This window comes from Arctopsyche grandis, chromosome 4, assembly GCF_051622035.1.
Source record: "Arctopsyche grandis isolate Sample6627 chromosome 4, ASM5162203v2, whole genome shotgun sequence".
Lineage (NCBI taxonomy): Eukaryota > Metazoa > Arthropoda > Insecta > Trichoptera > Hydropsychidae > Arctopsyche > Arctopsyche grandis.
The window spans coordinates 22,544,112-22,567,534 of NC_135358.1; the positions used below are offsets into that span (position 1 = coordinate 22,544,112).

At 32.8% G+C, this 23,423-nt stretch overlaps 3 protein-coding genes across 3 annotated transcripts; 2 read left to right on the top strand and 1 right to left on the bottom strand.

Moving 5' to 3' along the window:
* Positions 1–223: 223 nt before the first annotated feature.
* LOC143910875 (adipocyte plasma membrane-associated protein Hemomucin-like) lies at positions 224–8,922 on the top strand. Its single transcript, XM_077429487.1, has 7 exons — positions 224–593; positions 4,021–4,158; positions 4,699–4,907; positions 4,981–5,266; positions 5,886–6,079; positions 6,166–6,377; positions 6,463–8,922. Exons 2-7 carry the CDS (start codon positions 4,037–4,039, stop codon positions 7,165–7,167), a joined length of 1,728 nt encoding a protein of 575 aa, XP_077285613.1. The 5' UTR covers positions 224–593; positions 4,021–4,036; the 3' UTR covers positions 7,168–8,922.
* Positions 8,923–11,088: 2,166 nt separating this feature from the next.
* LOC143910638 (uncharacterized) lies at positions 11,089–12,803 on the top strand. The gene is made up of 3 exons (XM_077429199.1): positions 11,089–11,673; positions 11,748–11,964; positions 12,045–12,803. Exons 1-3 carry the CDS (start codon positions 11,329–11,331, stop codon positions 12,671–12,673), a joined length of 1,191 nt encoding a protein of 396 aa, XP_077285325.1. The 5' UTR covers positions 11,089–11,328; the 3' UTR covers positions 12,674–12,803.
* A 496-nt stretch (positions 12,804–13,299) lies between these two features.
* LOC143910203 (uncharacterized) lies at positions 13,300–16,034 on the bottom strand. The gene is made up of 5 exons (XM_077428581.1): positions 15,828–16,034; positions 15,117–15,176; positions 14,870–15,049; positions 14,628–14,786; positions 13,300–14,329 (listed from the first exon to the last, which is right to left on the bottom strand). The coding sequence occupies exons 1-5, from the start codon at positions 15,897–15,899 to the stop codon at positions 13,991–13,993; spliced, it is 810 nt and encodes a 269-aa protein (XP_077284707.1). The 5' UTR covers positions 15,900–16,034; the 3' UTR covers positions 13,300–13,990.
* Between the last annotated feature and the right edge of the window lie 7,389 nt (positions 16,035–23,423).

Here is a 23,423-nt window from a genome sequence, read left to right on the forward strand (position 1 = left end):
CTATAACACATGGCGGACTGGTGGTGAAGAAAACCTTCACAACTAGATTAGTCCCCATAGTTAAAACTCAATTGAGTCTTTACGGACTCCGGAACTTCTCCAGTACACACGTTTCCTGTTGCAAGAAGCGTGTTTACTGGAGCGGCAGCTCTAGTATATAGCAGTACAGTTCGAAAGCGAATGAAAGTCGTAAGAAAGTGAAAAGGTAAGGCGTGTCATTGATGAGTGTGTTGTAAATGTGACGGGAGCGTGATGTGTATTGTGCGAGCGTGTGCGTGGCATTGACGTTTTGGGAGTGTATGTGTGTGTGTGTGGGTGTGTGAGTGGCGAGCAGTGGACAGCGCGTAGTGGTGCAGTCGTGCAGTCGTGCAGTTGTGGTGGCGGCAGTCGATTGTGTCGATGACTGTCGGTGTCGGTGATCGCGCTCTACGTTTGCAGCGCAGATCGCACCGGTCACAACCGCTGTAGCTACACAAGAGTGAAACCCATCTCATCCATCCACATAGCACACGCCATCTTTTGTACTCACTCGATACCGACCATCGCCTCGATCGCCGATCGCCAATCGCCAATCGCCAATTGCCAATCGCCAGGTGACCACCGCGAATCGACCCAACCCCACCTCTCCCGCCCCGCCCACCTTGCCACCCCCTCATTCGAATTCATTAATAAAATGTTCAATTAATAAACGCATCAGTGATGCCAACTCATCCCCCGGTCGACTATCGAATTTAAAACTTTTTTCAATACACATTCACACTATTTATAGATTCATATTATGCAGCGATTGAAATTGCACTTGTACCTTGAACTCGGATGGTAATTTCATTCGCCCTCTTCTGACCTGACCGTTCGATTAAATTCGCCCACTTTTTTTCATATTCACTCTATATATATTAATCCTTTCACTTTGTCCCTTCTACAATAGATTGATCGTAATTGTACAAATTGGGAATGTCGGCTAAACGGTCGCCGATTTATCGTTGTTCACTTGTGCAAAGTAGGCCGTGGACGACATCGAAAAATTAAACTATAATTCAATTTTGTGCAAATATTGTTACATTGAGTTTATATTATTCATTAAGAGAGCTGGACAACAGCGCCTTGTTCATACAAACGTATTTGACTTCTCCCTTCTTAAATTATGGCACTAGAGAAATTATTTTTTAATATGCTATGGATATCCACCATTGGGTTGCATCTATCGTTTTATTTTTTTGATTAATTATTTTTTATAGGAGCTAGGAGCCACCAAACATCAATAAAATCGCCTCTTTTTTACACACACGAAAAAAGTCCAGCGTGTTTATTTAACGGTCGATTTTTAAAAAAATACGCGCATAGTTGCACGGAGAATATCTTTCTCATACCGATGATGAAATTTTTTTAAAAATTGGTCCAGTTTCGGAGGAGAAAATAGGAGAATACAAAACCTCGATTTTGTCAATTTAAAATACGTTTTATCTGGTCGAAGCGCAACTGTCGCATTCACTCAATATATGCATTCACTCAATATATATATCGAAGAAAGGAACAGCAATAAAATTAAGGTTTCGGGTGTACAGCCCTCTTAACATCTTAAATATTGAGTTGATGATGCATAAGTGAAGTTGTATTTTTTCGCCTTTTGGCCATTTAATTTTTAAATTAAATAAGAACCCTGTGAAATTTCCGAGCACCTTTTGTGCCCTCGATAGTTTACTGCTAAAGTATTAACTAATGAAAACTTTAATTTAACATCAGTTGGCGTTTATGTGTCATTTTAATTCAAGTGGCCAATGATTATCGCATGGCTAACGACTAAGGATTGCAAAAGTAACGGAATTTCGGATACCGATATTATTGAAAGGGAACTAATTATTTGGTGGGTTAACCAAATAAATTAATATAAATGATAAGTAAAACCAAATAAATTATAATTTTTGACAGTTGGATGATAGCGCGTCGCTCATCTTAGATCTTAGCAGCTAACACTTGTTTATTTAAGGGTCAGGTTAGGTTAGGTTAAGTTAGGGTTGGCCCTATTCATCTAAGATTAGGTTAGGTTAGGGTCGGTATTTATTAAAAAAACATATCTTAGCAGCCAACACTTATTTATTTAAGGGTCAGGTTAAGTTAGGGTTGGCCCTATTCATTAAGGATTAGGTTGTTAGGGTCGGTATTTATTAATTTAACAGACATGCGAGAATTGAGACAGTGAGACTGAAATGAACTTGAAGCGAGAGGGTTGAAAACGGAGAGGGGGTCAATATTTGTTTATGAACGATGTTCAAGTTGTTAAAGCTGGGTCAAACACATATCTTAGAAAAAGCCAGTCCAAGGAAAAAAACAAATCAGAAAGCCAGTAGCGTCAGCAAGTGAAAGAAAGCCAGTTGAAAAAAGAATTCGAATTCCAGGAGAAAAGCGAGAAATCAAAACACCAGTGATCAAAATGTGAATTTTTTACTGATCGGTTAAATAGAGGCCTTATTGAAATATATAAAGAACAATACTGGTATTAACGGTACTTTCGGTATTTTTTTTTTCAAATTAATTAATTTTTAATAAAAAAAAGCGTTGCTTACGATATCTCGAGCACCGCCTGCATGTTTCAACATGTTTATTGAAAAATACGTCAAAACCAAACATTCAAATACAGGATATTCGGGTACAAAACTGTAAAGTAGGTACGTCCCAGGTATAAAGGATTATAATGTTTCCTAGAAACTAGTGTTGTTGTTTTTTTTTGCAATTCCGACATAAGCGTATCAGATAATCAATCATCGCTCACTGGAGATGCAAAACTTGGAGAAGAATCAACCATCAGCTGGGGAATTAGTTGTTGTTAAATGACAAATTATATTTTTTTCCATACACTAATTAGAAAAATAGTCCCTGTCGTGAAATCATTGTATATGTATATATCGTACTGAAAAATGTACTAAATAATATATTTTATCACATTTTCAATGTATGTACGTAATTTTAAAAAATCCATACTAAAATCGATATCGGTACCTTCGGTATTGAAATCCCTACTAACGACTATAGTATTTCACTTATTACTATTTATACAAAAAATTGTAGCTTTTGTGAGTCGTTAAAATTTTGAAAAGAGTAGTGCATATTCAACCTTTTTGATTTTTGAGTTTGATAATGACCATAATGCGACAATTGAAAACTTTTGCAAAATGCATTCGATATTCGAAATATTCAAGATGGTTTATTAAATTCCGATCTGAGAATTTAGCAACAGATAATAAAGACGAAACAGAACGCTCTTTAGTTATTTAAAATGATAACCTTAATATCGTCCTCATAAAAGTATTATAACAGTCATTTGCAATAATGAAATTATAAAATCGATTGAATTTATAATATTTGTATATATTTTTTCCTTAAAAAATATGACATTATTTAAACATTGACCTTATATATACATATGTACTTTGTCACATCCTATTCGTACCGCATGATTTAATTGTATCAAATCGACATGATAATTTGTAACGGCAAATATTACAGACTGTGTAGGCTTAAAATATTTCACAATCGTTGATGTATGAAAATTGGTAATTACATCAAAAAGACATGTTTGTGAGTACTCTCAGTACTCAATCGTACACTTTATGCAATATTTTACAAACGATTGTGCTTCTAACAAAAAATGAAGTAAAAATTTGTACAATTAGAACACTCAACACTTACCCTCTAATTGTAACATATCCAATAGATATTGGATTGCAAATTGTTTTGTATTTCGTTTACTGTTCGTTATTTCTCACAAGAAAGTATGTTATTGATATATCGTTAAGATATGTTAACTTATAATATTATTTTATATTTTGAATTCAAATAGTTCTGCATTAACCTACTTATGTATGAATGTCTTTTGTGCATGTACAAATGTTCAAGCAATAAAAATATGTGTATTTTTTATCGAATTTAAAATTGAATTACACGCTTGTTCTAAATTGATAGCTTCATCTGAAAATAATTCTTTAAATTTAAATAAACATGTGTATATTTTTGTATTTGTAGTTCATATTGAACCAACATGGGCGTGATGGGAAGATTCTTGCGATATGCGGCCTTGCGGCTGTTTGAACTGACTGTGGCATTTTTACTAGTCGTTTATATGCCTGGTCTGCCGCCTGAAGGATCCTTCACCGCCACTAGGTATATATTTTTTTCAGTCGTATCATATTGATCGCAATTAAGTCAATACGTAGCGGTTTAAATCAATATTTGTTTATATTACTTTCAGTATGTAATACAGGTGTTATCTAATTACTCGTGAACTTGTATGTCTGCGAACCTTACACATGATATCGTCTCTTAGATAACATTTGTTCAATAATGTCATACGTTAATAATATTTAATACTGAAAACTGCAATTTATTTTGTAGTAAGATATTTTGAGTGTTACAACATTTTTACAACGTATTCTAACTTGTTGCTACTTGTGAAGAGAGTTTTACATGAGGAAATCGTATTCATTAACATGTAAACATTTCAACTTCACCATTATAATTTTTTCCATTTATTAATTTGCAAGTTATATTTTCCTGTTATTAATATCCAAATCAAAGTCCAAGGAAATATGTAAAAAATCAATTGTTATTTATTGAGTTGAATCAATAGGTTTATTCGATGAAGATATTGTCAAGCATATCCATACATATGTTATGTAAAATATTCCAATCATATGATTTCAGCATTAAATCTCCTAAGCCATTAGAGGGGCCTTACACCTTAAACAATTACTTAAATAATGCGGACCATTTATACGAAGACAAAGTCCAAGGTCCTGAATGCTTTGCAGAATGGAATGGAGAATTGTATGCATCGATACATGGAGGAGAAGTTATCAAGTTGTTACCAAACGGAGAAGTGAAACATGTCGCTAAAATTGGACAGCCATGTGGTACTGTACCAATATTTATTGATTTTTTTTATTATGGATATGTATTAAAACTTTTCTTTTTCTTTTTTTATAGATGGTTACTGGCAAGAGCCAAAGTGTGGTCGTCCATTGGGTATTGAATTCGACAAATCAGGCGTTTTGTATGTATCCGATGCATATTATGGAATTTGGAAAATCGACATTATCAATGGTCAGAAACAACTATTAATTTCCCCTGATGTTGAAATCGAAGGCAAAAAACCTAGAATTTTTAATAGTTTGGCTTTGGCTATGAATGGAGATCTTTACTGGACCGATTCTTCATCAGATGTTAGTTTACAAGATGGAGTGTTTGGAATGCTTCTTGATGGCAGTGGAAGGTAAGAACCATATTTCCTATAATGTTATTTTACACGTATTTAGTAGTATAGTATTGTGTTATATGCATAAAGCTTAGGATCGCCTTATCAGTGCATATGTAGAGCTGATTTATTCCTAAATCCCCATATTAAAGACAGTAAGCTATTGTTTACATACTATCCAACACAGTAAACTTGCACACATTTTACAAATAAAACAGTATTGTAAAGGCACGCGATTCACTATAGTTTTTAATTGTTAGATTCAAACTAATGTGCAACAGTTAGCTAGTTAGATAGGATTTGTTAAATGCATGCAACTACATACATACATATGTATATGAGCCATCACATTTGAAAATGGCGGAAGTCCAATTTTCAGTTCTAAAAACACTATTTCTGTTTTGATTAATTCACAAATTGTTATTACTTCAATAGAATAAGCAGAATAAACGTATTATAGGCAACCAGTATTTTTAAATATTGTAAAACGCAAAACATTATATTTCATATTTTGCGAGATATTTCTCGAAATGAAGACAAGTGGACTTATACCACTTTCAAATATAACGGCTCATATGTTTGTACAATATAAAACCAAAACGTTGTGTTTGTGATTTATTTGAAATTCATTTTTTAGATTATTCCATTATGATGCTGCAAAAAATAAGAGTAAAGTTCTTTTGGATGGATTGTGGTTTGCTAACGGAGTTGCGTTGTCCCCCAACGAAGACTTTGTTATTGTATCTGAAACAGCTCGTAGTCAAATCCGAAGATATTACCTCAAGGGAGAGAAGAAAGGTACCGATGATATATTCATCGATGAATTGCCAGGTGAGATATTCGATAAATATTGTTTTAATTGAATAATTAAAAAAAAAGTTAAAATTGTATTCATTTATGTATCATTATTTTTTTAGGTGTTCCCGATAATCTGAAGGCGTGTCCAAAAACAATATTAGTACCACTAGTTGCCCCAAGGGATGACATGCATCCTGTTATATTCCAATCAATTGCACCGCATCCAATGCTCAGAAAGTTCTTGGCTCGGATTATTGCTCTCATAGAATTACCATTCAAAGCAGCTCAGAATGTCATGCCTCACTATATATTCGAACGAGTAATTCATTGGGTGATTAGAATGATTAATTAGTACTCAAATGAATAATTATAATAATAACATATGTATTATAATTGTGATTGACATTATTTTTTAGATCGGCCATTTCGAATGTGTCCAAGCGTTAGTCCCTAAGCGGACTACAATCCTAAAATTAGACTGGTCTGGAAAAGTATTGGAAACTTGGCATAACATTGATGGGACACTCTCTGGAATTAGCGAAGCTTACGTATTCAATAATCAGTTGTATCTCGGTAGTCCGTATAATAAATATGTCGGTAGAGTACCAGTGCCAGGCGTCAATATTGAAAACGTGAGGATGGAGATGCCTAAAGCTAAGCCTGCTACGAAACCTATAACTCAGAAACCGACTGAAGCACCAACAACTCAACCTCCCAAGACCACTCAACTACCAAAGACCACTCAAGCTCCCAAAACCACTCAAGCTCCCAAAACCACTCAAACTCCCAAAACCACGCAACCTCCAACACCTAAACCAGCTGAAGCTACCCCATCTACACCAAAGCCAACTCAAGCTCCTTCAACAAAGACAGCAAAACCTGCCGAAAAAGCAACTCCAATTCCAAAAAAATCTGAAAAGTCTGCAAAGACTCCCGAGCCTGAAGTCAAACCGATTCCAATCCGAGAAGAGATTCCAGCAGATACTACACCGCCTAAGAAGGAAAATTTAAAGATTATAAGAAAGGAAGGACCATCAGAAATACCAAACCCAGATATCCCCGAAAAGGCAGCTCCTAAGAAGGTTGTTAAAAAAGAAGTCCCAAGTAAAAATGAGCTCTAGTTTCTATCTGATCAATGTTTTATAAATGGCAGAGTCGTACCTATGTTTTTATACATTTTATAAATGAAGAACAACGAAGAAAATCTCTAACACACTGTCATTATTGTTAGAAATTAATTGATATAATCCATTTCGTGGAAATTACGAGTATCATAAAAAAATACTCAAAACTTGTTAATTTATGTGCAGCTAAAGTTTTTTTTCTATTTGAAGCTTGTGTACTTGTGTATTTTGTTTATTTTAAATAAATGTTGAAATTTGTACTTATCTATTCTAAATATCGATACATACTTTATTAAAATTTTATTTTTGATATTTTGTTATTTCAAAAGAAAGTTTCTATGTACATATACATATATTGATTGATTTTAATGTTATATTTGGTCTGTTTAAAATATGTACTATATTTTATTTGGAGAATCTGATATTTTCCTAAATCGCATATCTAAATGTCAGCACATTCATTAGATGTATTTACTAATATTTGCAGCAGCTGTCGACCAGCTAAATTTCCTTCATGGAATTATTTTGAACTATTGATTTAATTTTAACTATGTTTCTTTAATATCTTTTTATCTTAGAAAAAAATGTTAAAATCTCACGGTTGAACTTAAGCACAATCGCTTTACTTTTTTTATGTCATACTATCGCATAGAAAAATTAATAATGTATGCTTTCTGTTTTTAACCTAGGCTTAATTTTATATTTTGAAACTATGTTACGAACGAAGGGTAATAATAACGTGTATATAAACATTTTTACTATTCCAATCTTTGACTGTGATTAATTAAAAAAGTTGTTATGAATAGCAATAAGGTAATTTTCACTATTTTAAATACTCTCATTCAGTTACTTTCATAAAAGTCCTTTTTTAATATTAGTTATTACTTTTTGATATTACAATATTGTTATCTGTTATGACTTACTATTGCGCAATGGCAGCTTACCAAATACCAAATATGTATGTAGTTGGTTTTGTTTTATTTCTCTTATTCTTATTCTTATTACATTTCATCTTGTTTTCGCATATTCGTTTTTTTTTTTTATACATTTTAATTTTTTTATTTATATATACATATATTTAGGGTTTTGGTTTCATATTTATATAAATTAATGAATATTTTCATATATAATTTACAAACGATCAACTGAAACCAGTGTTTCTATAATAAATTTGATGTCAAACTGGCTCGATATAGTTTGTTGTTAAATAACTATGATTCACAAAATTTTTTGTATGGAAAAGTTTTATAAAATACAATTTCATATAATTTGTGAACATTTTGTTTATTATTTTTTTCTTTGCATACATATATGTACACAATTTTTTTTTTCGTTAATTTTTCAATACAATATATGTATGTAAATCTAATTCCATTATACGTACATATATAATTTTGACTAAAATTTAAGAACGCATTTAGAATACTTTTAAAAACAAACTTTTACACAATACCATTGTATGTACCGATTTACATTATATGTAGATAGGTTTAGATTATTAATTTAGATTCAATTTATAATACCGCTTTTGAAACATCACAACTATTTCAAACATATATAAATACACTTTTAAATATTTGTTTATTTTATATATGTATACATCTGCATTATTTAGAAAACTCTTCATCACACTCATTTTTATAATCTGTATATGTAAATGCAAAAATTAGAAGTAAGTGGAATTATATTGGTTTCCGGTCATTTTTTATTCAGGTTGTGAAATAAAACCTCTAGAAAAAAATGTATTTCATTTTTCTGTTTTTTTTTTTTGTACACAAGTCAAATAACAAAGTATGTGTATTATTCACATACAAATGTAATATTTTTGTACATGACATATATAAATATGTATTCCTTTTAAGGAAAGACAAATTTAATTGCAAAGTCCAAAAGAAGCTGCTTCTCAGATTTGGTTCGGTGATTACTGGTCACAAATTACTCGTCACAAAGTCACTAAAATCTCTATAACGGAACATCTGGCAGCCGAAAAGTCCATCATACTAACAATAACTATCATAGTAAAGAGAACTTGAGTGCCAAATATTGTGTATTCGCGATTTTCATGGCAAAAATTGTCTTTGTGACCACCCCAATGTGACGAATAGTCCAATTACCCTCAGATTTACAACCCCCAAAATCTACTTTACCAATAGTAGAGTTCACTATAATTTTCTACCTAGTAGAGGAAAGTCAACGATTGTTGGCTGTTACGATAAAATTTTAGTGTTACTGTACTATGTATTTTAATCTTTATTATAATATAAAGTAACGCTAATTGACGGTTAACTAAAATATTATTTTCGATTAGTAGTAAACATTGCCAAGGACATGAAAGATACTCAGTAATGTCACAGTTTTTATTTTTAACTTAGTATATTCCTTAGATTAGTGAATTTTTCAAAATTTTTCCATTATTATTTTTTAATTTAATATCCAATGCATTTCCTTTCAGACTATATTCGTTGGGTAGGGGCCATTTTGTCGACCCTTAAAGGTCTGTTCATACTTAACAGCACTGCACGACTCCGTTTCAAATATGTCATTTTATTACATTTCTATTCATATCTACCGTCACGTCACGTTCACAGCACTTTGGCCGAGTGCAAGGCAAAATCGTCTTACTTATACATTACAGGCCATGACGATACGGCGCAATATTGCTTACGTCGTATTGTCGAGTACTTACAATATGAATGCATACACGTGCATTCGTAGCTACGCGTCAAAATACAAGTCAGCAAAAATGTTTCAGCGTTTATCGAACGAAAAATTATGTATAATCGCGTTGTTGTTGGAAGAAGAAGCTCAAGAAGGCAATACAAAAGCACGGAGGCGTTTTGATGTGCATCCCATGTTAAAAAATAGAAAAACCGAAGGAGAGTTTTGGACACTGTATAAGGAGCTTGTGGACGATGGACAATATTTTTTTAAATATTTCCGTAAAAAGTTTAAAATTTTTAAATATTTGCGCCAAAACCATGTGGAAAGATTGAACAGCTGTCAACTGTCACTATCGATAATTGGTCCGAAACAGCAAAGCGGCAGACTCATGGCACGTAATTCGCGTGTATATTTCCACGATGGCTAAAAAAACGGATACGATACGTTGACGGATGTTGCTGTAAGGTATGAACAGGAAATGTCGGGTACTGCTGTAAGCCTGCCGTGGCGTAAACGTGACGGTTGGTATGAATATACCCATACAAAATGTACCAAAGAATACTTTTCGTACGGCCGGATACCTGCTGAAGTCGGTACGTGCTGACTAGGTATGAACAGACCTTAATCCAGTATATTTACTCCAATACTAAGCATATATATTTTGCCGGTCTCCGTGACGGGCCCGAATGTGAAACGCCCGAAAACGCAAATATCGGAAGGCAAAGATCGAAAATCGAAAGATCTTAAGTCGAAAGATCAAAAAAAAAAAAGGGTGCATGGTAAACGGTATATACTCACGTACAAACTCACTTAATTTGCGCGAGCAGGATACAACAGGAACAGGCTTTTCCTCCCGTATTAATGTGCGCGCGCAGAATACGGGAGGAAAAGACTGTTCCTCTTGTTCCTGTTGTATCCCGCTCGCGCAAATTAAATGAGTATGTACCGTTTTCCATGCACCCTTTTTTTTATTTTTCGACTTCAGATCTTTCGATTTTCGATCTTTGCCTTCCTATATTTGCGTTTTCGGGCGTTTCACATTCGGGCCCGTGAGGTAGACCCATATTTTGCATCGAGGCTACAAGTGTTGTATCTTTTCATGGTATGATACACTAGAAAAATTATTATCATATTTCTTTTGGTCCTTAAGGATACGATTTGTTATTAATTGATAGATGTTAGGTTACAAACATAATTATTCGTATTAAAATGTTTCAGTCAATTTTTATAGATTCGCAGTTATTGTATAGTGCTGTTAAGTTGGCAACATGTATTCTGCAGATAGCTGTCAGTTGATTTATATTTGACAGTAGCGTAGTAGTAAGATATTACTATACTACTGTGTAGCAATATAATACTACTGTATAGTAATATATAGTATTATGGATTTTTAGTAATTAAATTGCTGGTGAAAGGATATTAATAAGTATGAATATTCCTGGTCAGTTCTCATTGACTGAATACCTACATTAAATATTGTTTTTACCAATTGCAAATATGGGATCAAAGAACGATAAATGGGATTCGAACGTTATCGTAAAGTTTTTTGAAACTTTCGAACACTATCCTGTGCTTTGGGATAAGAATGAAAAACAAAATAAAGATGTAAGAAATGCAGCTTTGGAGAGGTTCCGAAAACATTTAGAAAGAATCGACGTCCCTGTACCGAATGTTGAATATCTAAAAGCAAAAATTAAAGTACTAAGAAATGCTTACAGATGTGAAGTTGCAAAAGTTCGCAAAAGTCAAGAATTCTCTCGGCGAGCTGACGATATTTACAAACCAAAACTTGCATGGTTCAACAAGGCAAAGTTTTTGTATCAAAATACTACATCCCTTCAGGTATGTTTATCAAATATTTACTTAATACAAAATTTGAGAACTTGGTACATATACGTTTAATCGATTTTGTTTAGACGATGAGAGAACGAAAACTACCGCCGTCTCCATCTGATTGCCCAGAATCATTCACAGACATTGACGATTCGAATGAAGACGTCGACACTCTACTGCCATTGATTAAATGCGTTCAAAAGTATCAATGTCTCTATGACTGTACTCTTCGCGAATATTCTCTAGAAAACGAACAAAACAAAGCGTGGGAATATGTAGCCCAAGAACTCGATGAAACAAGTATGTATGCATTTTCACGTTTATCTTATTTTCTAAATATTTTTAATGCAATTTTTACTTAACTTACAATTCTATTGCAGCTGACGATTGTAAACAAAGATGGCAAACCCTCTGTGACTGTTTAGTGCGATATTTAAAAAATACTTCCAGTGAAGAACCGACTATAGAATTTCACCTGTACGAATCAATGAAGTTCATTATTCCGTTCTTAGAAATAAAAAAGGAATCAGTAAATCAGAAAGATATATTAACTAAACCAGTGCAGGTGAAGATTGAAGATGGAACGCATCTGTCTCCAAAGATGGTGCTGTTGTATAATGAAAGCAACGGTAAACATCAATCGGAAGATAGCTACAGTACAAGATTGGATTCTGAAGAAACAAACATTGAAGTGAAAAGTGAATTAAATATACCGAATGATGTATATGATGAGAGTAATGAAACAGATCCTATTAACGTTGAACACGAAATGTACGATTCTAATTCATCGAATAAGAATTTAATGGGAAGTGATAATGATGCTTCTCCAAATCATCAGAACTTTGCAGATGATCATTCGCCAAGAAAAAAACAAAAGACACAAAATGAAACCGATTTGCACTTTTTCAAGAGTATTTTGCCAGATGTTGCGCACTTTAATCTGTCACAGAAAAGATTGTTCAAACAGAAAATCCTTCAAGCCATAGACGAAATAACACACAATTATTAACAAGTTCGCAAATAAAGTAACACTATCTTTCATAATCTCATGTAACCACTAATTTTCATAGTGTGCATAATATAATGTATATACAATTTCTTTTATAAATATACAATGACTTTTAATTATTTGATTAATTAATTATTGTCTTGTCTTTCGTATGATGGACTAAAATATAATTGAAAAAAAAATTGAGCAGATTTAGCTCATCGCTAATATGGAAAGTAATGGTTATAATGAAAAAATGTTGTTAGTCTCATTCTTCTGGTTATAACCAAGTTTGAGTGCATCTATATCAATGTAATGAGACAAATACAGGAACAAATTTTAAATGAATATCATCAGATTACCATGTAGATATAAATGAGACGTGTATTACAGTTATTCGGCGATATTGCACGAAGAGGTGCAGAGAGTCTGGAAAAGTTGGTTGTAGTTGGTGGTGTGGAGGGCAGATGAGGCAGAGGCAGATCCCCCATGCGCTGGACCGGCCAAATATGTACAGCGATGGGCTCTTCCATAGTGGCAAATCTTCGTCTCGCCAAATTCAGAAACAAATGGAAGCAACTAGTTAACCAGACATCACAGTCACGATCTTCAGTGATGAGGCATACAATTCTATATATAGATATAAATACGGTTTAATTTAATTTTTTATTAAACATACTAATTTTATAAATATACAAAATAAAACCAACAGTACATATATACATTGGGAAAGTATAATGTAGGAAGCGATTTTTTAAGTGGTCGATGTATCACAATTCCATCAGACATACATATATAGATATCATAACATTCAAAATCCATCTCATTTCTTTTACATTCCTATATAACTAATAACAATAACAATAAAAATGTACATATCGATATATGTACATAGGAGTATACATAGCTTTGAGATGGATCATATTATACTTGATGTAGTTTATGTATCACAATTCAAAAGGCTGATATAAAATTGTTTTATCGTCACATTATTATTACTGACTAATTATTGTACAGATATAGAATATTAAGATTGATATTTATATTAGAATAAATTCCCAAATAATTTAATGACACCAAATGTTACATAATAATTATGGTGTTTACAAATTATGGTAGCAGTATTATTTATTAAAATCAAATTGACGCAAAATTGAAGCAGTACCCTGTTTTCTAATATAAATGAACTAAAATCTCATCATAATAAGAATATTTTCATACCAAACTATAAGGAAAAGACCAGACCATATTTTTGTTGACTATTTTTATGTATGACAAAATAATAAAAAAATAGTTAAGTATTCTTAAAAATATTGTATAAGGGCGGTTGTTATCAAACTATGATGCAACATTTACGGTTGGTTTGTTGGTTCTTTTCGGAATATAAGGTTTTAAAAGGGTGTATGCTTGATCCAGACGAGAAGGTGGTATAATGTCTTGCCAAAATCCACTGCGAGTCGATTTCGCTTTATCTTGCGCTCTCTGAAGCGAGTGTCCTTTACTAGCACTACCTTCTTGCTCTTTCATCCATGGCGTCCACCAAGAATAATTGATATTTTTAGGAAGTGGTGGAATGTCAGCTGACACTTTTGCCATTCCCAACTCGATCAATTTTTCGCTGACCTCTATGTCTTCAATCATTGGTATGTGTTTGTTTTTGGCTTTTTTATTATCGACCTGTAAATTTGTTCCAAATCGAATTATTACTTGTGTGATGTACCTTCTTTATATACTGGTAATAAATACATCTTATTACATGTTATATACACTATTTAAAACAAGTGAAATAATTCAGGTGTATTAATTTATTCCAAACACCCGAAAATTAAATGGAAGTTAGATTTTATCTACATATGTATATATATTCGAACCCTAAACAATAATAAATTTTAAAATATTACATTTCTATGTATAAAAAAATCACAAAATTTCATATATTGATACTCAGTTTAGATAAAGTAAAAATAATAATCACCTTTAATGTAGGCGAAGGAGCAACAGGCCAATGAATTTTAACATGTCCTATTAATGCATCTTTGTTGCATGCAAGCGGTGTAATAGTCGCCTCTTTCCCCACAGCTACTACTTGAAGCCAACTCATACCATTTCCTCCTACTAGTTGGGTACCCCATACCTAAAATGTTCATAATATAATGCATATTGCTAACTAGAAAGTTAACGCAAAAACTGTTAAAAAAGAAAGTTTGGAAGCCTGACCTGTACAGGTAGTGGAGGTTTACTCGAGTGCCATAGTGGAATACGCACAAGTGGTTTGTGATCGAATAACAGTCTAGTTCCATGAATAGACGGCTGACAATCTACAATGCGTCCCCGTAGAGGCTCTCGATTCTTGATAAAATGTTTCGGAACGTCCGCGGCTCGAGAAAACTTGCTCAACTTAAAAAATAAAATAATTTACAATATTCATACAAAATTCGCGTTCGAAAGTTAAAAGTAAACTCACAGGTCGAACTTTGTGAATCGCAAAAGCTAGTCCTATCCCGGCGACTGTGTAAATGCCAATCTGAAAATAAATTTTTTAATAAAATGTTAAAATGTCACTTAGACTAGCACAATTCTAGACTAACATTTAATCAACACAATAAACTTATTTTTGATCCAAAACTTTTCAATCTGTAATATGGATAGTTTTTATTTTATAACAAAGTACCTGGTTTAAAAAGCAAAATTGTTTTACTAATAATTAGCAAACAAATTAGCTTTCTATTTTCATATTTGTCAAAAGTACATACATATGTATATATTTAATAAAATAAATAGCTTTCTGGCAATAAAGAAACTCTGTAATTATTGCATTAATAAAAAAAACAATATTCCTATTTATTATTTAATATTATATATTCATATTCATATACTATAAAAGGTAAAAGAAGATCGCCATTTGGAATAACTCTTCTGGTTGTAAGATTGTGCAATCGTTGATGTGGATGAGTGAGGATTTCCTTCCTAATTCGCATTTACATTCAACTTTTCCAGCTATTTTCCAAAATTGAATAATTTGAAATTTAATTATAATAAAAGTATCTTGAGATCTTTAAAATAAAACATTCTTATTCTGAAATAATTTTAGATATACAACGTTATCACTGATACGTATGTGACATTTCATCTATAATTTGATTAACCTGAAGGTGCAAATTAATGCAAGTGATACCTGGTTGGCTCTAGTATTCTGCTCGAGGTAAGAAGTGATGCGCTCCATCAGGTCGTTTTGTTTTGATGACATTCCGTTCAGAATGGCGTCACACTTATTTCAAAAATAAAATTACACAACCGAATGATAGAATGGCAATCGGACAACTGTCAAGTCTGTGTTGCCATATAAATATTTTCACATCACACGTCAAAATATTTTATCTCTGTAAATATAAACGCGTGACGCTTTATCAACTGTAGCGAATCTTATCGCTGCATTTTAAATTAAAAGATAAATTCAAGTATGCTCAAAATTGTTTTATTTTTTAATTTATTGTGAACAATCAAATATTAATGCGTGATCGTATCTCAATACTTAATATCTATTTTATATGGCTAAGAAACTAAGTGTTTTAGCAAACGAGATAATAAAAAACAGCATGCACTGCAATATTTTTTTTACACCCGATTTTTTTACCTCATTTTTTGGAGTTACTAGTTTAATTATGTATGTATGTATGTATGGTTCAGTGATTATTCCGCAAAAAGCGATCTCGCGCAAGTCACTAAAATCTCGATTACAGAACATCTGGCACCCAAAATCCCCATCAATTGAAAGCTACTACGTGAAATATTGTACGAACGAGAACTCGAGTGTCAGATGTTTCGGGATCGTGGTTTAAGTAACTTGTGCGAGATCGCTTTTTGCGGAATAATCCGTTTACCGTATATATTTTGAGTAAATATGAGCAAACTTATGGATGAGTTTATAGTTACACGCAAAATTGTATTGTATTGTATAGTATTGTTCGTGTCGTGATCGTGTACAGACGTTGATTACGTGTGTGGCGATTTGGACAACGAAATTGTAACAATTAAAAAATTAAAAATAAATTTGTAATATATAATTATGTGTACGTCCTAAGTGTATAATAATGGCATCAGAACGCATAAGTGAAGTAATAACAATTGAAAAAAAAATTATGGACATTTTGACCACAAAAACTAACAGTATATCAAATGACAATAAGACATTTTTAATTACATCAGTAAAAAAATTAGTTGAATATATTTGTAAAAATGAAAATAATGATAAGGAACAATTTTTGGATGTAATATGTGAATTAAGAAGTGAATTTAAAAATTTGAAAAACAATATACAAAAAGACATAAATATAATAAAAACCAACAGTGAATTAAACATTTTAAAAAGTGTAAATAAGAGTGAAAATAGTTTTAGTTATGCAAATGCACTTAAGAAGAATAATAAAGACATAACAATAATTGTTCCGAAAAAAATCCAAGAAACGGACAAGACAAAGGAAGAATGTAAAAGTTTAATAAACCCTAAGGAACTAAAAATAGGAATACAAGGGGTTAAAAAAATCGGTAAAGGGGGCATTGCTGTAACGTGTAACAGTGCACAGGATAGTATTAAATTAATAAAAGAAGTAGAAAATAAATTAGGGGAGAATTATAATGTTAAAAGAGGGGAATTAAAAAATCCCAAAATTAAAATTGTAGATATGTCGGAGGAACTTACAAGTGAACAGTTGGCTGAGTGTTTGATGAATCAAAATCAAGAAGTTATAAATGATGGTGAACTGAAGGTGTTAAAAATATGGAAAAGTAGAAAAAATAATAAATATAATGCGATAGTGGAAGTAGATTGCAATACATTTAAAAGATTTATTGAAGATGGAAAAGTAAATATAAATTGGGATAGATGTAGGGTTTTTGAAGAAATTAATATTCTAAGATGTCTAAATTGTTACGGATTTAATCACAAAGCGGTGGATTGTAGAAACAAGGTGACATGTGCGAAATGTGGAGAAGAAGGGCACAAAAGCGAGGGATGTAACAATAAAATAATAAAATGTAATAATTGCTTTAAAAGTAATAATAAATTAAAATTAAATTTGAACACAAATCACGGACCGTTGGACACTAAGTGCAGTGTATATAAAAGAAATATAGAATTAATGAGAAATAGAATTAAGTATAATAATATATAGCAACCACCAAAAGGTATCGGTATAAATGTACAAAGTTTTTTTGCTCACAAGGATGAGGTTTGGAGTTTAACTGTAAGTCAAAAACCATTATTTATAGGTTTAAGTGAAACGCATGTAACTAGTGATTTTGAAGATTTTGAGCTGAATATAGATGGATATTGTGTTTTGAGATGTGACTCTAATTCTAGACATACGGGTGGGGTACTATTGTATTTAAGGGATGATTTAAGTTACGGTAATGTAATAGTTAATAAGGTTGATGGTGAGTTTTGGACAATTGGTGTGGATCTGCTTGTGAATGGAGTTACTGTGTTTTTGCTAGTAATTTACCGCTCTCCGAATGGTAGAAGTGGAAGATTTCTTAAATTTTTAGAAGAATTGAGTGAAAGAAGTATAGATGTGAGTAAAAATATAATTATGTTTGGGGACTGGAATTTTAATTGGTTACAGACAGAAGAATTTTATGTAAAAAAGTTGAGAAATTGGGTAAATGAATTGGGTTTTAAACAAAAAGTGACGGAAGCAACGAGAGTGAATAATTTATCAAGCTCTCTCATTGATTTGGTTATAACGAATATAATGGATCTGCGGTGTGAGGTGAAAGATGTACCGAAAATAGGAGACCATTCTATTGTCAACATGTTTTTGGGACAGCGGTTTAGTAACGGAGGACTTAAAAATATGCAGGTGACTGAAAGAGAAAACATTGATTATCAATTGATGAATGAATTGTTAAAGGAGTGTGTATGGGGAAAGGATGGTGATAGTGTGAATGAAATGTGGGAGATAATGTATCGTAATATAACATATTCTAAAAGTAAATGCGTAAAAACCACAAGAATCATGCATAAGCATAAGCTGAAACCTTGGTTTACCAAGGAAGTAAAGGAAAGCTTAGTTGATAAGAATGTTAGTTATAAAAGATATAAAATTATTAAGGCTATGGATGGAATCCAATTAGAAAAGGCTTGGTTAGAGTATAAAAGAAAGAGGAATAAATGTGTGAATGTTTTACGTAATGCGAAGAGGGATTGGCATGAAAGAAATATTGATGGTGCAAAAAAAGATCCCACAAAAATGTGGCGAATAATTAAAACTTTGATTTCCGGGGGAAAAAATGTTTCTTTGAATGAATTAGAAGTCGAGGGAGTAGTATATAATGATAAAGAGGATATGGTTGAAAGATTGAATGAGTTTTACATCAATAGTGTGAATGATATAGTTAATTCAATACAAACAAGGCATAATAGTGTGAATGATGATATTAACTTGGGTTTAAATAAGTTTGAAAGGTTTAAATTAGTGGAAATGGAGGGATTAAATGGTGTATTGAAGGGCATGAAATCAGTTTCTAGTATGGATGGATTGACTCTAGATATTTTAATCAACACTTGGGATATGGTTGGACCTCAGTTACTGAAATTAATAAATGAATCGTTAGAAGTGGGATCCGTCCCGGATGCATGGAAGGTGTCTACTATTGTACCGGTACCAAAGGTTACGGGCACACATAAAGCCAGTGAAATGAGGCCCATCAATATGTTACCGATTGTTGAGAAGATGCTGGAGGAAATCGTTATGATTCAATTGAAAGAGTTCATTAGTATAAATGATTGTTTGGTTGTGGAACAGTCTGGATTTAGAGTGAAACATTCAACAGAAACCGCTATCCAATTGGTGGTTTCTGATTGGATGGAGACGATGGATGAATCTAGCATGGTTGCTGGAGCAGTTTTTCTAGATTTTAAGCGAGCGTTCGAGACAGTAGATAGGAATATTTTATTACAAAAATTATATAAGTTAGGAATAAATGGTATAGTATTAAAGTGGCTTCAATCATACTTAAATAATAGAAGGCAAAGAGTAAAAATTGATAAGGTGTTATCCTCTGAATATGTAACACCTCATGGAGTGCCGCAAGGGTCCAAATTGGGACCCTTATTATTTATATTATATATAAACGATATTGTTAAGGTAATTAAGATGTGTAAAATACATTTGTTTGCAGATGATACATTGATATATATAATTGGAAAGAATGTTGATGTAATGTCTGAGATTTTAAATATAGAATTAAATTATGTGAATGACTGGTTGTGTGAAAATAAATTAAAGTTGAATGTGAATAAAACAAAAATGATGTGGTTGAATGGTAAAAATAAAAATATATTGAATGAAATTAGAATTAATGATAAGTTAATTGAAAAAGTTGAAAATATAAAATACTTAGGTGTATACATAGATTCAGGACTAAATTTTAAAATGCACGCTGACTATATAATAAAAAAAATGGCTAGAAAAGTTGGTGTATTATGTAGATTAAGAAATATTTTAAGTAAAAAAAGTAAAATTTTAGTGTTTAATTCAATTGTCTTGCCACATGTGGTTTATTGTGCCACTGTGCTTAATTTGTTTAGTGGCCAAGATTTAGAAAAAATGCAAAAAATACAGAATAAAGCTATGAGAGCTATTTTGAATGTGAGTAGATTTAAGAGTATTGGAAGTATGTTAGATGAATTAGGATGGATGAGTATTAGAATTAGTCTAAATATTAGTACATTGTCTTTTGTTTATAAGTTAGATCATAAGTTATTACCTAAGTATTTTGATGATTATATAATAAGGAATAGAGATAAACATAGTTTTTATACTAGAAATAAGGACAAACTAGTTGTAAGTAGAGTAAGAAAGAATAAGACGGCTGGGGGTGTTTTTCACAGGGGTGTGCTCATGTATAATGCCCTCCCTGAGTGCGTCAGGTCTGCTAAAAACATGGATGCATTCCTGCGAGGTGCGAAGAGACACCTCTGTGAGGGACAGTACATATAAGTTAATTATAAATTTTAGAGTTAAGTATAATAATTAAGATGTATTTTTTTTTAAATTAGCTTGATAGCTAAAATATATATAAATAAATAAATAAATAAATAAAAGTATAAATGTAGTTTTTATGGCTTCACTATTTATATAATATATGAATGAGTTATTAATTTTTATAATGAATTGGCGCTATTACTAATGTTGTTAAGTTTTTGGCACGGAGTGAGACTAACGTGAAGAGCGAGCATTGTACCAATAACTGCACATCAACCAACAACTGCGATATTTTCCTATCTATGGATGGTTTACACCTGATTTTAACTTGTTTAAACATGCGATTGCACTCGAATGAAGACAATGAAGCTATAGCTAGTAATCACAATTTGTTGAATTTGTGAATTCAAAAGAATGGATAAAAAGCGCATGGGCAGAAATTGAGCGCGCGCAGACCGCCTACCGGGCGTGCGACACTGTTTGTAGCCGAACCGCAGCGCAGTCAGAGAGTGACTGCGGTCGGTGCGGGCGGCTCGTCGGTTCCGGTCGCGGGAATTCAATCGCGGAACTCAATCGACAGATGTGGTTTGGCAGAATCGCGCGCCTCTGCCGGCCCCCTTTGCATCTCCGACCTCCAAATGCTTAAAAAGAGACACACTTTCATTGACGACACCTGATACAATGGTCGCCCTCAGTGCCGAGACTGCCGGTAAGTCGACCGCCAACCCTCAACCCTCAAACCCAACACCCGACCCCTATTCTCCTCCTTCACTTGCTTGTCTCGCTCGCAAATTTCGCTAAACCGAAAATCATCAATGAAACGAAAGTCCACCGGAAAGCGGGAGTCGTCGGGAAGGTCGGGAACGTCGGGAACGTCGGGAACGTCGGGAACGTCGGGAACGTCGGGAACGTCGGGATCCCCGGCTATCGACATGCGCCCGCTTTTTCGCACACACCCATCGCCATCGCCACCTCCACCTCCTCCACTCGCCCCTCCCTCCCTCCTTCTTCGCCCGATTCGAAACCCGGGCGGGGCTGAAGGGACGAGGTAAATCCGACGACCTTTCAAATTTAAAAAAAATCATTCATATATGTACATATATTAGTTCTAACGAAATTTGAAAATGTAACCGCATCTTTCATTTGTTTTCGTACACGCCCCCTTTTTTCCCAGGTCCCCTATTTTTCGCGGTTTTTCAATTAAGATCCTAATGTGCCGATTGGCGACCATCATGAATTTATTTTTAATTTGCGCTTTTATTTATTACACAGGCTTATGTGCATACATATATTTATTTGCCAAGGGTAATAACCTCAGTTTTGAAAAATCGATAAAAACAGTGTACACTCGATTATTCGTGTATAAGTTAATTTTATTTTTAATCAAATTGAAGAAACAAAAGAAAAAAAAAAACAAAAATATTATCCTTATATTATATTTATCCCATAGATGTTGTACTGCTGTAATTATTTTACTGTATTTGATTTAATACAAAATTTAATAATTGTAATGTTCAAATCAATCGATGACTAATGAAATAATGTTAATGAAATCCTCCAAAATCAATATCAACATCGATTATAATTCGAAGCATTATTGATAGATACAACGATGTGTGCTGAAATATTTGCTCGTAAATAATATCGATGTGAAACCTCGATCATTCGAATTGTACAAAACAAATAATTTCAGCAAACAAAAATAGCGGTTTGTACAAAAAAAGTAGCAGTTCAGAATGTAAAACTATGATAAGAAATGTATTTTCATACAAAAGTTTACTTCGGCCACTATCTGATCCATTATTATATGAAAAATACCTTTTTCATATTTTATTCTCAGTTATATATCTTAACCCTTTGGCTGCTACGAGGTTTTTCAATGTCCAAGCGAAAAATGCTAACATTTGTAATTATTTTGAAAAAAAAAAAATATAATATTTTTTTTTACATACTTACTTCGCCGAACACTCGTAATTTTTATAATACTTTATATACGTTTTTAAGAAGCAGTCGTGGACTCGTGCTCTCTCTTTCTGTCTTGCTTTTACATGCGTGCGTGCGAAAGAGATACCTACATATATACACTAAATAAGTTTTGACGATTTTTTTCCGACGCTTTATTCTTTTCAATAATCTATTTTTAGATATCGATGTATCCTTACAACATGCGATATATTCGAAACAGGTAGCGGTCTTTCTCTCTTTCTTTCTTGGTTTTAATTGTGTACGTGTGAGCGAGACACACAAGGATGCGAAGTTTCTAATAATCAAATAATTTTTCAACATGTATCATAAACATTTTGTATGCATTTCAGTTGAATTGATTGATTGCATGAATTCGTGACGTCTCGTGACCTATATAATTGAAAGCGGATTTCTATTGTTTATTGCCATTTATTTTAACTCTGCAAAATGATATCGGACAGTGAAAGTGATGAAAGCGAAATAATAGCTCCTCGCCGAGGAACTCGACAAATCAGCAGCTCTACTGATTCTGAAAATGAATTTATCGACAATAATCAATTCCCAAGTAATAACTCCTTATATGACATTGACAACGAACCCGAAATTTACTTTGATGATGAACCCGAAATTGAAGAGCTTTTATTTAAAAAATTGATAAATATTTATAAATCTTGATTGAAAAATAAATATAAATACGTATATAAAAAAAATGTTTCGTGCCACTGATGCGCTGGTGGCTCAAAGAAAGTATTGAAATACGACAATTAATGACGTCAACAACGATCGTCGTAGCAATCTTCGCCGATTTCAAAACAACGATT

What these genes read in the sequence shown, in the direction of transcription:
- LOC143910638 (XM_077429199.1), top strand. Translation starts at nt 11,329, where the DNA reads ATGGGATCAAAGAACGATAAATGGGATTCGAACGTTATCGTAAAGTTT. An exon ending in AAAATACTACATCCCTTCAG is followed by an intron (nt 11,674 to 11,747) that starts GTATGTTTATCA and finishes GATTTTGTTTAG; the next exon opens with ACGATGAGAGAACGAAAACT. An exon ending in CCAAGAACTCGATGAAACAA is followed by an intron (nt 11,965 to 12,044) that starts GTATGTATGCAT and finishes ATTCTATTGCAG; the next exon opens with CTGACGATTGTAAACAAAGA.
- LOC143910203 (XM_077428581.1), bottom strand. Translation starts at nt 15,899, where the DNA reads ATGTCATCAAAACAAAACGACCTGATGGAGCGCATCACTTCTTACCTC. An exon ending in AGAATACTAGAGCCAACCAG is followed by an intron (nt 15,177 to 15,827) that starts GTATCACTTGCA and finishes ATTTATTTTCAG; the next exon opens with ATTGGCATTTACACAGTCGC. An exon ending in CGATTCACAAAGTTCGACCT is followed by an intron (nt 15,050 to 15,116) that starts GTGAGTTTACTT and finishes TTATTTTTTAAG; the next exon opens with TTGAGCAAGTTTTCTCGAGC.
- LOC143910875 (XM_077429487.1), top strand. Translation starts at nt 4,037, where the DNA reads ATGGGCGTGATGGGAAGATTCTTGCGATATGCGGCCTTGCGGCTGTTT. An exon ending in GGATCCTTCACCGCCACTAG is followed by an intron (nt 4,159 to 4,698) that starts GTATATATTTTT and finishes ATATGATTTCAG; the next exon opens with CATTAAATCTCCTAAGCCAT. An exon ending in CTTCTTGATGGCAGTGGAAG is followed by an intron (nt 5,267 to 5,885) that starts GTAAGAACCATA and finishes TTCATTTTTTAG; the next exon opens with ATTATTCCATTATGATGCTG.